Source organism: Crocuta crocuta, unplaced genomic scaffold (assembly GCF_008692635.1).
Source record: "Crocuta crocuta isolate KB4526 unplaced genomic scaffold, BGI_CrCroc_1.0 scaffold162, whole genome shotgun sequence".
Lineage (NCBI taxonomy): Eukaryota > Metazoa > Chordata > Mammalia > Carnivora > Hyaenidae > Crocuta > Crocuta crocuta.
The window spans coordinates 7368785-7382723 of NW_027529433.1; the positions used below are offsets into that span (position 1 = coordinate 7368785).

The 13939-nt window shown below is 44.2% G+C and overlaps 2 protein-coding genes across 6 annotated transcripts in view; both read left to right on the forward strand.

Moving 5' to 3' along the window:
* The window catches only part of ANKRD31 (ankyrin repeat domain 31), a 130494-nt gene extending 129041 nt beyond the window's left edge, over window positions 1-1453 (forward strand). The window contains 1 exon segment of the mRNA XM_077759843.1: window positions 1199-1453. Within this exon segment, the coding sequence (XP_077615969.1) occupies window positions 1199-1344 (146 nt within the window). The 3' untranslated portion in view covers window positions 1345-1453.
* An 11179-nt stretch (window positions 1454-12632) lies between these two features.
* GCNT4 (glucosaminyl (N-acetyl) transferase 4) overlaps window positions 12633-13939 on the forward strand; it is a 28945-nt gene continuing 27638 nt past the window's right edge. For 4 of the 5 annotated variants that reach the window (XR_013334119.1, XM_077759930.1, XM_077759934.1 and 1 more), the window contains exon 1: window positions 13161-13294. The gene's annotated coding sequence lies outside the window, so the exon portion shown is untranslated. Of the gene's footprint in view, window positions 12806-13160; window positions 13295-13939 lie in introns of those variants that run through there. The other variant, XM_077759933.1, reaches the window with a different exon arrangement.

Below are 13939 nucleotides of genomic sequence, written 5' to 3' on the forward strand. Positions count from 1 at the left end.
ATTAAAATAATTCCTAATCACTTTCCCTTTGACTGGAATTACACTTCTTGTTCAGAATGAGAATGTGTGCATATATATGGATATATTCATTTCCATTTATAACTAGAGGAAGCAAAGTTTCATTCTATAATCCTAATGAAATGTAAAATGCTTAGTTGTAAAAATAAGTTCTAGAAGTATGAATTCAATAATTTTAGACTTAAAAGTGAAATTTCTCTATCATCTACTCTTGGACCTATTTTACAGATGATGAAACTGAGAACCAGAGAGGTAACATGGGTTGAGTGAAAAGAGTATGTAGGTTAGTGATGTTTAGGGAGTGAACTATCAGTTAAAATAATGAGTCTGATTATTTTTACTTATGATCTATTAAGGGAATTTTTTAAAATGTTACAGGAGAAAGAAAAGTAAAAGTTAAAAGTATTTTTAACCTAACTAATTAGCTTGTCATTTTGAAGTGCTAATTTAGGCCACTAGATAGCATGAATAGGTTCATGAGCCTGTTCTTTTGCCTAGCGATGAAGCTAGCAATTCCATTTAAGTAGACTTGTGCAGAATACCTAACATTTGGTGATCTTACCTGAGGAAGATGTGTTTCGTCTACTTCTTGCATGAGTAGAATGGTTCGTTAGTTAGCTGAGTGGCCCTTTTTGGGAACGAGGAGCAAGAAAAAGAGCCAAACATTCACACTCTGGCTATATTCTGAGTTGTCCTGGGCTGGAGGAGCCATATAACTTGCATGAGATCACACAAGTTTGTGTGGCCTGGAAGACTGATGATCCATCTTCCAGCCTAATACTATTTTCAGTAAGAAATCATGATAATAATAGCAGTGTATATCTATTGAGTGTTCGCTATATGCTAGTCAGTAGCCAATCATTTGACATGCTTTATCCCATGTAGTCTGCACTACTATTTTATTCTCAATTTACTGGAGACTACGGCACAGGGAGGTTTATACAACCACCTTCAGAAGTGTCATTCATCGTTTTCTTGCCTCGGTGTTTTACACAGCAAACAGGCTTCTTTTTCCCAAGAGAAGCCAATGCTGATTTATAGCTTTCTCTTTGGTATGGAAAATGGAGTGAGTGAATTATGACTTGGTTCAAACTCTCATTTTGGGGTCTAGGATTTGTAATAAGTAAATTTAAATATTATTTTTTAAATAGTTTTAATGTGTTGGTACTTCTTTAAATAGGAACTTCCAGAGAGTCAATGCAAAGCATCCCACATTATCTACAAATAAAAGAAGTTCTGTTAATCAGCGATCAAGAATTTCTCCCATGCCATATAATGGATCAGCATTGGAAGTTCTATGTGGAATGTGAAGAGCTAACATTCTAAAACCTTGTTTTCTTAATAATTTATTAGGTATTTGTTCATAGTATTAACCCACATTCATATTTTATCTTATATGGGCCGGAGGGCCTATTTATTTTAACATACACTTTATGAGTTGCTACTTAGATGTGTGTTTACTATTGTAAGAAAAAATGTAGCTCCATCTATTGTAGTTAGATAAAATAATTTTTGCCATTGAAATAAAGGCATTTTGAATTAAATCACATTGAATTCTAGCTTTTTTTTACTAAAATAAATGTAAAACTAGTTTTTCAATCACCACCTCTACCCTTGTATAAATAACAGTTGTTCCTTAAGGGAAGTAAGGATTAAAAAAAGAGTGATGATTGGTCCTGAATAGGCCAGGATAATGTGTATCTACTTAAAACAAGAACTTAATGTCCTGATACCTTCCCCCCTTAACTTTGGAATTTTATCTTGTGACCAAAATATAAAATTATGAAAGAGGTTTATGTTAAATTTCATAAATATTAGCATAGATAAAACTGTAACTGTGCTAACTCTTAGAACAAAAAAATGGATCAAATATTGATTTGGTGGCTGATTATTTTAAATAGGATATACTTAATCTTTTACTTTTGCTACATTGTCGTGAAGATTTTTAGTTTTTTAATAAGAAAAAGTGTAAAGACATCTTGGATCATTTTTCCTCTTGTGAGAGTCCATTGAAAATGTTCAGGTTAGAATGCCCCTACATGTCGTAATATTTGAGAACTGATAAGTTTCTTAAGCTATTATCATTTTTTCAGATTACCCTATTTTTCTAATTCTTTTAACATTATAGAATTTTTCAATGTTTGTTTGTTTTGAGAGGGATCATACAGACAGCAGAGTGGCAGAGAGCGGGCAGGGGAGAGAGAGAACCCCAAGCAGGCTCCGCAACTGTCAGCGCCGAGCCCAACGCAGGGCTCGATGTCACCAACTGTGCAATCATGACGTGAGCCAAAATCAGGAGCCAGACACTTAACCATCTGAGCGATCCAGGTCCCCCTATTTTTCTAAATCTTTTTTTTTTAAGCTTATTCACTTGTTTTGAAAGAGAGATAGTGTGAGTGGGGGAGGGACAGAAAGAGGAGAGAGAAAATCCCAAGCAGGCTCCATACTGAGCCAAAAACAAGGGTCAGACACTTAACCAACTGAGCCACCCAGGTGCCCCTAAATCTTGAATAATGTACATGAGGTGGTCTATTTGGCTTTTGTTATTTAAGGAAATGTTGAAAATGTGACTCATTTGCGAATATATGTACTCACATGGGAAATTATATATATAAATGAAAAAATTCACATTATTATAAAGTGGTTAATGCAAGTCCTAAATTGTGTTAAATAAAAAATGTGACTTTGAGTGTGTATATAATTTTTATAGCCAATAAATACACATGTATTTATATTATGCATGTTATATATACTTGTTGAGTCATGAAATGTGTATTTGTAGATATGAACGTGTGTGTGGGGCGGGGGGTGTAGGTAGAGGTATATTGAGTACTAGCTCTGGAATGCCACAAAGAAAACCATTTGCAGTGTCTGCCCCTAAGGGAGTTGGACTGGGAAGTGGAAGGGTGCTGTCGCAGTATACTTTCACCTTAAAGAAAAAATGACAACACATGCTTCTTTTTAAACTTAAAAAATATTTTTTAAAGAAAAACTTAAGAAGCAGGTATCTTGTTTAGAGATTACAATTTACGAAAGTCATACATTCTAAGTTTATAGTACAAGAACTTAAAATTCTGAGTTTCCATCTTTTTTTTTAATATATTTTTTAATTTACTTCTAGGAGAGAGAGAGAGACAGCGTGAGCAGGGGAGGGTCAGAGAGAGAGGGAGACACAGACTCTGAAATAGGCTCCAGGCTCTGAGCTGGCAGTCTGCACAGAGCCCGACGCGGGGCTCGAACCCACGAACCGCGAGATCATGACCTAAGCGAAAGTCGGACGCTTAACCGACTAAGCCACCCAGGCGCCCCTCTGAGTTTTCATCTTAATGATCAAATTCTTAAACTTAATTTTCTAAGCCCATTAAAAAAATGTATGTACAACTGGTAACTAACATAATACTCAGTGCCCGTGAGGCATGCTGAGTATTGCCCAAACTAAACAACAAAAGGGCCTGGAGTCCAGAGAGCTATGCTGCTCTGTGAGATCACAGATCATCCCTGTGAGAAAGCAACAGTTTGGAGTGTTTGCTGGATGTTGTGTCTGTTTCTGAGTTCTAAATGAAACCCTCAAGTTTCTGGCCTTAACCCATGGAAGGGACCTCCAAGAGTAGCTAATAATACAGTCCTCTACCTGATACCCTTCTATATAGAGATCCTTTCTATAACATTAACTTCTTGACCACCTCCAGGATACTCTATGCCCAACAAAGAGGACTATTCCCTTTCAGACAGGTAGTCTTAACTGTTAGAAAGCTGGAACCACAATGTCCCAGACCTCACGATCCTAATCGGATAAAATAATACTTCCTTCTAGGAGTCCAGTTACTATGGCACAGACTTCACACGTCCCAATTGCTGGGAATGTCCAAGGATACGTCTTGTTCTTTTCTCCTCAATTCCTCTTTCATTCAGCTCCCTTCACCTTACCACCCTGAGTTCAGTCATTTATATCATTGCATATCCAGACTGTGTGCAACAGCAGTCCTACCCCATTTCCCTCACCCAGTTCTTCACTTTATAAAACATGGCACTCTATACCAAATTACTCTTCAAGATCTCTTTTCCCTTCCTGCTGCTACAAGAGTAAAATCGAGGCCCAACATTCCAGTCCCCCCACTCTGTGGTCCTAACCTAACCATCTGGCTTCATCTCCCAATCAGTCTAACCTTCTACCCACTTAAGAGCAGGTCATTCTTTCTTTGTTCCTATTATAGGCTGGATTGTGTCCCCTCAAAATTCATATGTTGAAACCCTAACCCCTGAGACCTTAGAATGTGACTATATGTGGAAATAGGGCCTTTAAAGAGGTGATTAAGTTAAAAAATGGCCAGTAAGGTCTTCATACAATCTTTTGTCCTTATCTGAAGAAATGTGGACACATCAAGGGACACTAGTGATGCACGTGTACAAATAAAAGACCATGTGAGACAGCAAGAAGACAACCATCTGCAAACCAAAGACAGAGGGCTCAGAATGAAATCAACACTGCTGACTCCTTGATCTTGGATGTCTACACTCCAGAACTGTGAGAAATAACTTCCTGTTGTGTAAGCCACCCACTTCGTGGTATTCTGTTTGGCACTCTGAGCAAGTTAATACAATCCCTAACTCTCTCATACATTTATTTGCACTACCTGGAATGTTACCTCTCTCTCCTGTCCATCTGTGTGTTATTCTTTGAGCGCTCTCCTCATACATGACCTCATGTATTGCTTTCTCAGACCACTCTGATCCAAGCACCTAATATTTACAGCTTGCTATTATTCATTCGCATAGTCTGTCTCCCCCAAACAGCTGGAAAACTTGTTGAGATCAGGTTTAGAGTTTTATACTTTATTTCCTATAAAATATCTTAAACATACTAGATGCTCAAGAGATATCAAACAGTTAGGATGTTTCAGGTACAGTAATAGAAAACCCTACTCAAAAATGGCTTAAACAGTAAGGAAAATGTATTGTTTCATATAACAAGTCCAGAGGTAGAAGCTTTTGGGTTCATTAATTCTTCAACCCAGTATTGTCACTGTTGTTTCCATCTTTCTCAAGCTCCCTTCACAGTGCCAAGATGGCTCCGCTCTTACAGGAAGTGTGCACACAGAAACAGCATCATTAGAGGAAGAAAAGGAATACATTCTTCCAATGCACATCTCTTCTGAACACCACCGCCACCCCAGGACATTGTGTCACATTGGCTAGAACTGTACCATCTGCCTGTTTGTAAACCAGGCACTGGCCTGGGAAGTGGGGTTAACTTGATTGGCTGAGAGGAGTAAGTATTCTAGACTCTGTCAGTAAAACAAACAAAACACCAAAAATATGTGAGGGGGAGGAGTTGGGCTAAGAGCAGTATTTATTGAACACTTAATATATACCAGTCATTGTTACAACCACTTTCAATGTACTAACTGATTTAATCCTCACCACACCCTATGAGGTAGAGATATCATTCCCATTTTACAAATGAGGAAACCGAGGAACAGAATGAAGTAACTTGGCCCAAAGTCACACAGCTACCAAAAGGCAAAGCTGGGATTCAACCTTGGCTTCAGAACTCATGCTGTCAGCCACCATGTATTTCCTTTCAACCAAAAGCCCTTGCCTGAATACACACACACGCACACACACACACACACACATATGTATGTATATATAATGATTGCAAGAGTATTGACATCATTTTGAGTGATGACGACTCCTTCCTCCTACACACTCTGAGGGAGTCAGCATTTGCTCACTCCGGTGAATGACAGGTAGTCAGGGCAGACGGAGATACAAGTGGCAAATGGAATGCAGAAGTCTTCCTGGATGAGTTGCAATATGAACACATCAGTATCTGCTCTTGGGCTCTGTCTTTCTCAATCCAGGGAGTTCCAGGTATAAGAATGAGTAAATCTTATTCATCTGACATATTGCCCAAACTCAATTTTCATGGGAAACTGTCCTATTGTTTTTAAATGAATGCATGTGCCCGTAGGACTTGGACTTTAAGTCCCTTTGGATTCTCAGGACTATGAGGGGTAACAGCACACACCCTCTCCTGTTTCTCCTCAGCTTATTTATGTGGGAGCCTATTTCACAGAAGGAAACCAGGGCCATATCGTTCTTAAACTTGTTGAAGCCAAGAAATACAGTAAGCTTTTGCTTAAACTTAAATCATAAGGTTCTCATGCCCATAATTCTTTTACCACCTCACTAAGAGGAACAGAATTTGAGGCCATGTCAGATCAGCTTGCCTCAGTCTCTATTCAAGCCTTGAGTAGAGGCTGCATGGTTAACCTTAAATTCCTTGGACATATTTGTTTCTTCATATTCTTTCATTTAGGCTACTTTGCCAGGGACTTTAAAGTAGGAACAGCAGATGCAAACATTTGAAGCTGTAATGTAAAGAGCGGTATTTCTAAAAGTAAAAGCAGTTAACATTTCTGTTTTTAGGATCTCACAAGACACCTTAAAGTTCCATGACGTCTGGCAGTTTGGCTGAGATACAGAGTTGGGTCATGTCCTTCAAAGCCAGAGGCCAGGAAGTGGTGAGACAAGTTACCCAGCTGGTGGGTGAGCCCCGCCAATCACCCAACATCTTCACCTCAGCACGGCGTTTTTGTTCTCTGCTCATTGTGCCTACACATTAACTGTTATGAAATGACTAAACAGAACAAAACAAAAATTATGTTTCTTTGTGTAAAAAATGTCCCCAAAAAAGAAGTGCCAATGGTAGATATGGAGAGGTTTAAGAAAATTTTGATTTTTAACCAAAAAAAAAAAAAGATACCAGGGTAAATAAATAAGTAGACAGCCAGATTTGGAAGAACCTAGTCATTTCTTAAGGTGATGTTAATAGGCAGCCAGATTGAGAACCACTGCTATAGACTTTTTCCATATCTTCCCCTCTCTCTTTCCTGGGCCACCTCTCACCTTCTGTGGACATTCAAGAGAAACTCAGGATTCTCCTATGCGTTCTCCCATTCTATTATAAGCATAGCGTTTTTACTATGACTCATCCTAACCATCGAGGCTATGCCCACGGGACCTTGGCTTTCTTACCTTCAAAATATTGTATGTGTTTTCTGCTCTGGCCCTGAAGTACAAGAGATTATATCAGTTGTTGCTTTAAATAACCTTTTAAAAAAATTTTTTAATGTTTATTTTTAGGAGAGAGAGAGAGACTGAGTGCAAGCAAGGGAGGGACAGAGAGAGAGAGACACAGAATCTGAAGCAGGCTCCAGGCTCTGAGCTGTCAGCACAGAGCCCGATGTGGGGCTTGAACCCAAGAACTAGGAGATCATGATCTGAGCTGAAGTCAGACACTTAACTGACTGAGCCACCCAGGCGCCCCAATAACATTTTTTACAATAGCAAAAAGTTACTATAGTTCTCTCCAAATTGGGTTATTGTGCAAATCTCTGCATGTGTTTCTTCCAAACTATGAGATCAAGGATTCTCCTCGTGGGACACAAGAAGCTGGAAGCCACTGGACCACAACATAGCAATGTACTGGGAGTACTTACAAAGTATTTCTGCAGGTCGCAGGGGATTTTCAGGCTTTCATGTTTCTTAGAATCACCTGGTGAATATCAAAACCCAGCCCAAATCCGGGCCCCACCCCAAGAGATTCTACTTTCGTTGATCTGAAGTAGTGTCTGTGATGTCAGGATTTTTTTTTTTTTGGTAGGTTTATTTATTTATGGGGGTGGGGAGACAAAGAGGGGGAGAGAGAATTCCAAGTAGGCGCCATGCTGTCAGCACAGGTAACTCACTAACCATGAGTACATGAGTTGAGTTGAAATCAAGAGTAGGCTGCTTAACCGACTGAGCCACCCAGGTGCCCACAGGGGTTTTTTAATCTCCCAGGTGATTCCATTGAGCAGCCACTGACCTCTGGAAAGTGATCTTGTCACTGTAGTTGGTTTTTTTTCTCCCAACCACCACCAATGCATCAGTCACTGCATTAATCCCGTGTTTCTCAAACTTGCTGCATTAATAGAATCACCTGGGATGCTTTTTAAAAATACAGATTCCTGGGCCCCATTCCAGGCTTACTGAATCAAAATCTTCACAAAAAAATTTTTTTTGATAGTGCCCATATAAGTTTGAGCAGGCAAAAGTGGAAAACACTACCTTAATTCAAGTTATCCTGGCCCATTTTCAGTTGATTAATATATACTTTATTCCTCTGTTTGGAAAATCTTTAATGAGCACCTAATATGTGACCCAGCATTGTTTTCAATCTGGCTGCTGGGAATATACCAAAAAAAACAAGACAATTCTATGTCCTCTAAGGGCAGAGTAGACAAGCAAACAAGTTAATTTCAGCTAGTGATAAATGTCAGAAAGGCCATAGAGCAAGATAAAGTGCTAGAAGGTGATATGGAGGCCTAGCAGGCCATTGTTGTAAAAAGGGTGGCAAGAGAAGTCGTATCTGAACAGAACACTGAGTGATGAGAAACTACATCAGAATATCATTGCAGCCCCACTTACACCATTTTTAATCTATATGTCTCATCTCTCCTAAATGATACGGGCTTTTCTTCAAGGTCAGAGACTGTCTTTCATATATTTGTATTCTCCTGTAGCAACCAGTGTAGCACTTTACATAGGTAAGAACTCAGTGAAATCACACTAGATTGAAAAGCATTTCATCCTTAAATACACCATTAAAGACAGCCAGCAGAGGATACAGCAAGCTACCTGCTTACTAAGTAAAGGAAAATCCAGGAAAACACACATCAATCATCAGATGCTCAGCCCATGGCTAGATTTTCTGCTTGCCTCCAGCTGCTTTCCACAGCTACAGAGTCTTACTGGGAAATCCTTCAAAAATGCTGGGATCTGGTCATCTGCGCATGACTCCACACTGGTGAGGTCCAGCACAAAGTTGGTGATTATCAGTTTTTGCCAGCTTATCATTTTGTGATGTAATTTGTTGTCTTTTGTACTCAACGTCTCAACTTCTCACCCATGTCTCCGGGTGCCCTCAAGTTCCAATCAGTCCCTATTTTCATGAGATAATCAGCTGAGCTTCTCAGAAGGCCAGGGTATCCTATTATGTCTCTGAAGGCCAAAGGAGAGTCTTTAATACAGTAAAAAATCCTCAGGTTTAGTGAAACCAATTCAGATGTATGGAGGAGGTTTATCACAATTCCATTTTGGAATTCACATGGCTTTAGGAAGGCTTTTCATTTCTTGCAGGATTACCCTGTTCTTCAAATGCTTTCCTTGGGCCAAGAACGACACAACCAGTCCTGGAAGGTTCACCCAGGGGGAAACAACGCTTGGTAAGGCAACTGCTGAACAAGGACTTGTGTGTTTCATACCAGTTCTACAACTGACTTGCTCTTTGACCTGGGCAAATTACTTGCCCCCCTTGAGCCCCGGAATCCTTAGTCGTAAGATATGATGTCCTTTTCTCTGAGGACCCTCAGATTGTTATAAAGACCAAATAAGGGGCGCCTGGGTAGCTCAGTCAGTCGGGCATCCAACATCAGCTCAGGTCATGATCTTGTGTTTCGTGAGTTCAAACCCAGCATCTGACTCCCTGCTGTCAGTGCAGAGCTCCCTTCAGATCCTCTGTCCCTCTCTCTCTGCCCCTTCCGCACTTGTGTTCTATCAAAAATAAATAAAACATTAAAAAAAAAAGACCTAATGAAACTAATGAAAGGAAAGAGCACAGCACTTTAAAGCATGCTAATTGCTAAGGCATTGCAACATACTATTATTGTGGCCAAAGTAATCTACCATGTTCTTATACTCCGTATCGTAGGTGTTTGCATCCTTTTAGCGTCTCATTTCTTCAATGAAACTTCAGAAGTAAGATTCTGCCAGGCACACCTTCCTCACTCACAGCTGTGCTTTTAATAAGCCCTCCTTACTTATCTTTGCTTTCCTTCAAGGGTGTGCTTAGATTACCCTCTGCTTGGAGTGCTGTACTTTAGTGGTATCCTCAGTGACTGTGCCCCTTGGCTGACTTCCTGAGCATGGCTGGCATTTGGCCGTGGATTGTCATTTGGCCCCAGTCAGCTGGCTCTTAGCATCTCCTGTCCTTTCGGTTTTGTTCTGGGTATAGGGACTATGTCTGTAAGTACAATGTCTTACTTTGAGGGGAGGGCCTGTGATGTGTAACTCCTGGCTTCCTTAGCTCAAGCAAATGTTTTCATTAACAGTGACTTTTAGGGCTGGTACTGGGTGGAATAGTGTCCTCCCCAAATTCATGTCCGCCCAGAACCTGTGGACCTGAGCTTTTTTGGAAATAGGGTCTTTGCAGATGCAATGGAGTTAAGGTGATGTCATACTGGATTAGGGTGGCCCTAAATTCAGTGTCTGATGTCCTAAAGAAGAGAGACATTTGGACACAGAGACACAAAAAAAGAAGGCTAAAGTAGTGAAGGGAGCAAAGGCTGAAGTGATATTTCTGCAAGCCAAGGAGTGCCTCCAACCTCCGGAAGCGAGGAAGAGGCAGAGGAGGAGTCTTCCCTAGAGCTTTTCAGATGGAGCGTGGCCCTGCCAACACCTTAATTTCAGGCTTCTGGCTCCAGAATTGTGAAATAATACATTTCTGCTCTTTTAAGTCACCTAGTTGGTGGCAATTTGTAATGGCAGCTCTGGGGAACTAACATAGGAATACTGAGCATGCTACAGAGTGCAGCAGCGACCTTCCGTGGCCACCATCCAGCTTTGGACAATCAGCTTTTGGAAGGCTTGGGGCACTGTTTTAAGGAAAGGGAGTAACTGAAGGCAGTGAATAGAGAAGGCAGGGAGAGAACGGGTATGGTCTGAATACAGAACAATCCAAAACAACATTTACAAACTTTATGCTAAAACTGTTTTTTAAGGCTCCATCTTAGAAACGGTTTGCTTTATGACAAATAGACTGATCTGGGAGTTGGAGACAGGGGAGCGAGTGAATGAATGGGTAACCACTTTTGATATGATATATTCAGAAAAAGAAACAATCTCTTTGGGAGGAGTTCTGTGAGTATGGATTTCATAACGCCTTGCTTGAGATGACTGGAAGCAGGTGTGAGCAGGGGCCTGATGTGGCTGGTGGGCCATTGGAATGCCAGTCTCTGAGGCCTCAGTCTCCTCACCTGTTAACAGCTAAATACTTGGGAGAAACCACTGGGGTCTGAGTTCTGGCTTTTCCCTTTACTGACAGCTTATTTCACTTCACCTGCTTCCCTCTCCTCATCTATAAAATCAGAATCGAAATGGCACCTCCTTCGTAACTTTGTGATGATTGAAGGAGTCTGCATAGATTGCTTAGAACAGTGCCCAAGATGGATGACAGAAGCCTTACTTGTTTTTATTTTCATCATCTTCCTGTGCAGATGGAGGAGACAAGAAGGGTGAATTACCTGACCTTTAGTGACTCTTATAGGAAAAGGAGGTCCCATTGGGGAAAAGGAGAAGAGTGCAAAGCTGGCCATTTACTTGACAGTGTCTGCAAAATGGATATTAAAATATTTGCTCCCCTGGCACAAAGAAGTTTTTAAAAAGCAGAGTAGTCTCAGGGTCTCCACTACCGTGGACAGACTGTCGATCCTGGGAGTAAAGGATATAGGGTCCTCTGCGGTGCTCCCTGTTTGGGATTTGCTGCGTATCAGAGTCTGGTCTTATCTCCACCACTCGACCAGGCATACAGCAGGCCCTTAGTCAACACTGACTGACACTGAAGGAAGCCACAAACCCGGTGTGACTGACTTGCCTGGTGGGCCTCCTGTTCTCTAAGTCAGGCCCTAGGAGCCTCTGGCCCTGGAAGGAACAGGAGTGCTGCAGGAGACTTCTGGAAGTAGACAACTGCCAGCACAGATACCGCATCTGAGATGGGGAAACGGAAGGGACTCCGTTTTTAGAAAGCCTCCATCTCTAAAGTTTTCTGCTAGGCCCCATTTACTCACGTTCTATTTTTTGCATTTGAATAAACCAGAGAAGCTATGTTCCCACTCCAAGGGGGAAATAAGAAAGTTAGTCTCTGGGTTTTGTCCTAAGCTCTCAGACACCTGGTAACTAATCTAAGAAGAGCCAGATGCCAAACACATTCCAGGACATTAGCTCCCATCAAATCTGGGATGAGGCTGGCAACACCGTGGACCTTCCATGACTTCTAAAATAACACCTAATATTCACCTCTCACTTGCCTTTGGTTGGCCCCAACCCTGGGTTCCTCAAGGAGCACAAACCCTGGACTCCTTTCCAATGTAAATCCCTAACCCAAAGCAACCACTACATAATTAATTCCCCTTCTGGAGTCTCCCAGACTCTCCCTCTGCTAGTCTCTGTCACTCATGCTATTCCATAAATTTTCTTCACATTTGATTTCCATCTGCCTGAAGCCAAGGATCCTTTTGGCTGGTCCTGTGGGACCCCCCACTCTGATCCTCAGACTGGCCTGCCTGCATCACATCCGCTTCATAAAATTAGTATATTTCAAGCCGTAGATACTGCTCGGTTGATTAAGTAGGTCTGAGCTTGCTTTCATTCAGTTCTTCGGGGAGCAGGACTGGTACCGGATCCCACGCTCTCAAGGCCTGCCACCCTCACTCCTGCTTCCTGGAGGGGGGGGGAGAGGGCGGGAGGAACCCTTACGGTGTCTATTTGGCATGTAGGCACTGACTGAAAAACAACTTTGCACCCTATTTATTGGCCATAAAGCTCCACCTTCCCACGCTGTTCCTAGATATTTCTCCCGGCTGCGTGGGACACTGTCCCAGTCTCACCAATGAGAGCCAGGCAAATCCTGCAGGGCCGGAGCCTCATAGAGCATAGCCTTGGGGGAGAGCAAGGAGTCGCAGATGTAAGTTTGCTTTGTCACCGCCCTCCGAGCGACTTTGGGCAAGTCTCCTGGCTCTCCAGACCTCGGATTTCTTGTCTATAGCCACGCGGGTGGGAAACCGAACCTGGACGACGCTCAGGGCAGCGGCGCAGATGCCGTGCGGCTTGGCCGGAGTGGAGCGCGCCGCCCGCGCGCCTCGCAACTTTGTCCCAAGCGTGGAGCGGGGACCCCGGAGTGCAGGGGCGGGGAGCTCCCGCTGCGGGAGCGCGGCGACGGCGCTCCTCCTTTCCCCTCCACGTCACGGGGGCCGCTCGGCGCTCTCCCACCCCCGGCCGAGGGAAAGCAACTCCCTAGCAGGGCGCGCCGCCGAGTTGGCCAAAGGGGAGGAGGCGGGAGCGAGCCGCCGCCGCCGCAGAGGGGCCGGGAGCCCGGAGCGCAGCTCGCGGCCCCCTCCCGGACGGCCTCTGCAGCCGCGGGGACCCCGCGTTCGGGGCTCCCCTGCTCCCTTTCGTAAGTCGATTTGGCCACGCAGGCCAGCGAGGAACGCCCGGGGCCGGGGTGCAGGGCTGTCCCGCGGTGGCGGGTGCGGGGCTCCGGTCACAGCCTCGGAGTGGCTGGGACGCCCCGACCCTCTCCTCCCGGAGACTTTGACTTTCCCGCTGGGGAAAACTTGGGCACCACGTTCCTCTCGGGGGTGGGGGCGGGGACGCCGACCCCGGGGTGCCGCCGCAGCGGGATCCCCGGCTGAGCCCGGGCCTGGCTGCGCGCCTGCGGGTGCCGGGGGGAAGGGCGCGGGCACCCGGCGGGCGGAGATGGGGTCGGGGGCTATTGCGGGTGACCCCGCCGCGCAACTCGCGGACGCCGCAACTTCGGTAACCCGCGCGGCGGCGAGTCCGCACCAGGGTTTCCCCGGACTCTCTGCGAGCGGTGAGGACGCGGCTCCGGCACGCGCCCTTTCCGAGGCTGGGGCCCCGCAGTTTCGGTCCCGCGGCACAAGGGCCGCTCAGGTGAGGGGCGCCGAGGGGCGGGGGTGCGACGCCCCCTTTCCCCCCCGCAGCTAGCCCTCCAGCCTCGCCGCAGCCCCAGCCCCGCCGGGCCCCGGGTCCTGGGCGTCCTCGTCCCTGGTAGGCGGGAAGCTCGTGGGCGGGCGAGGGA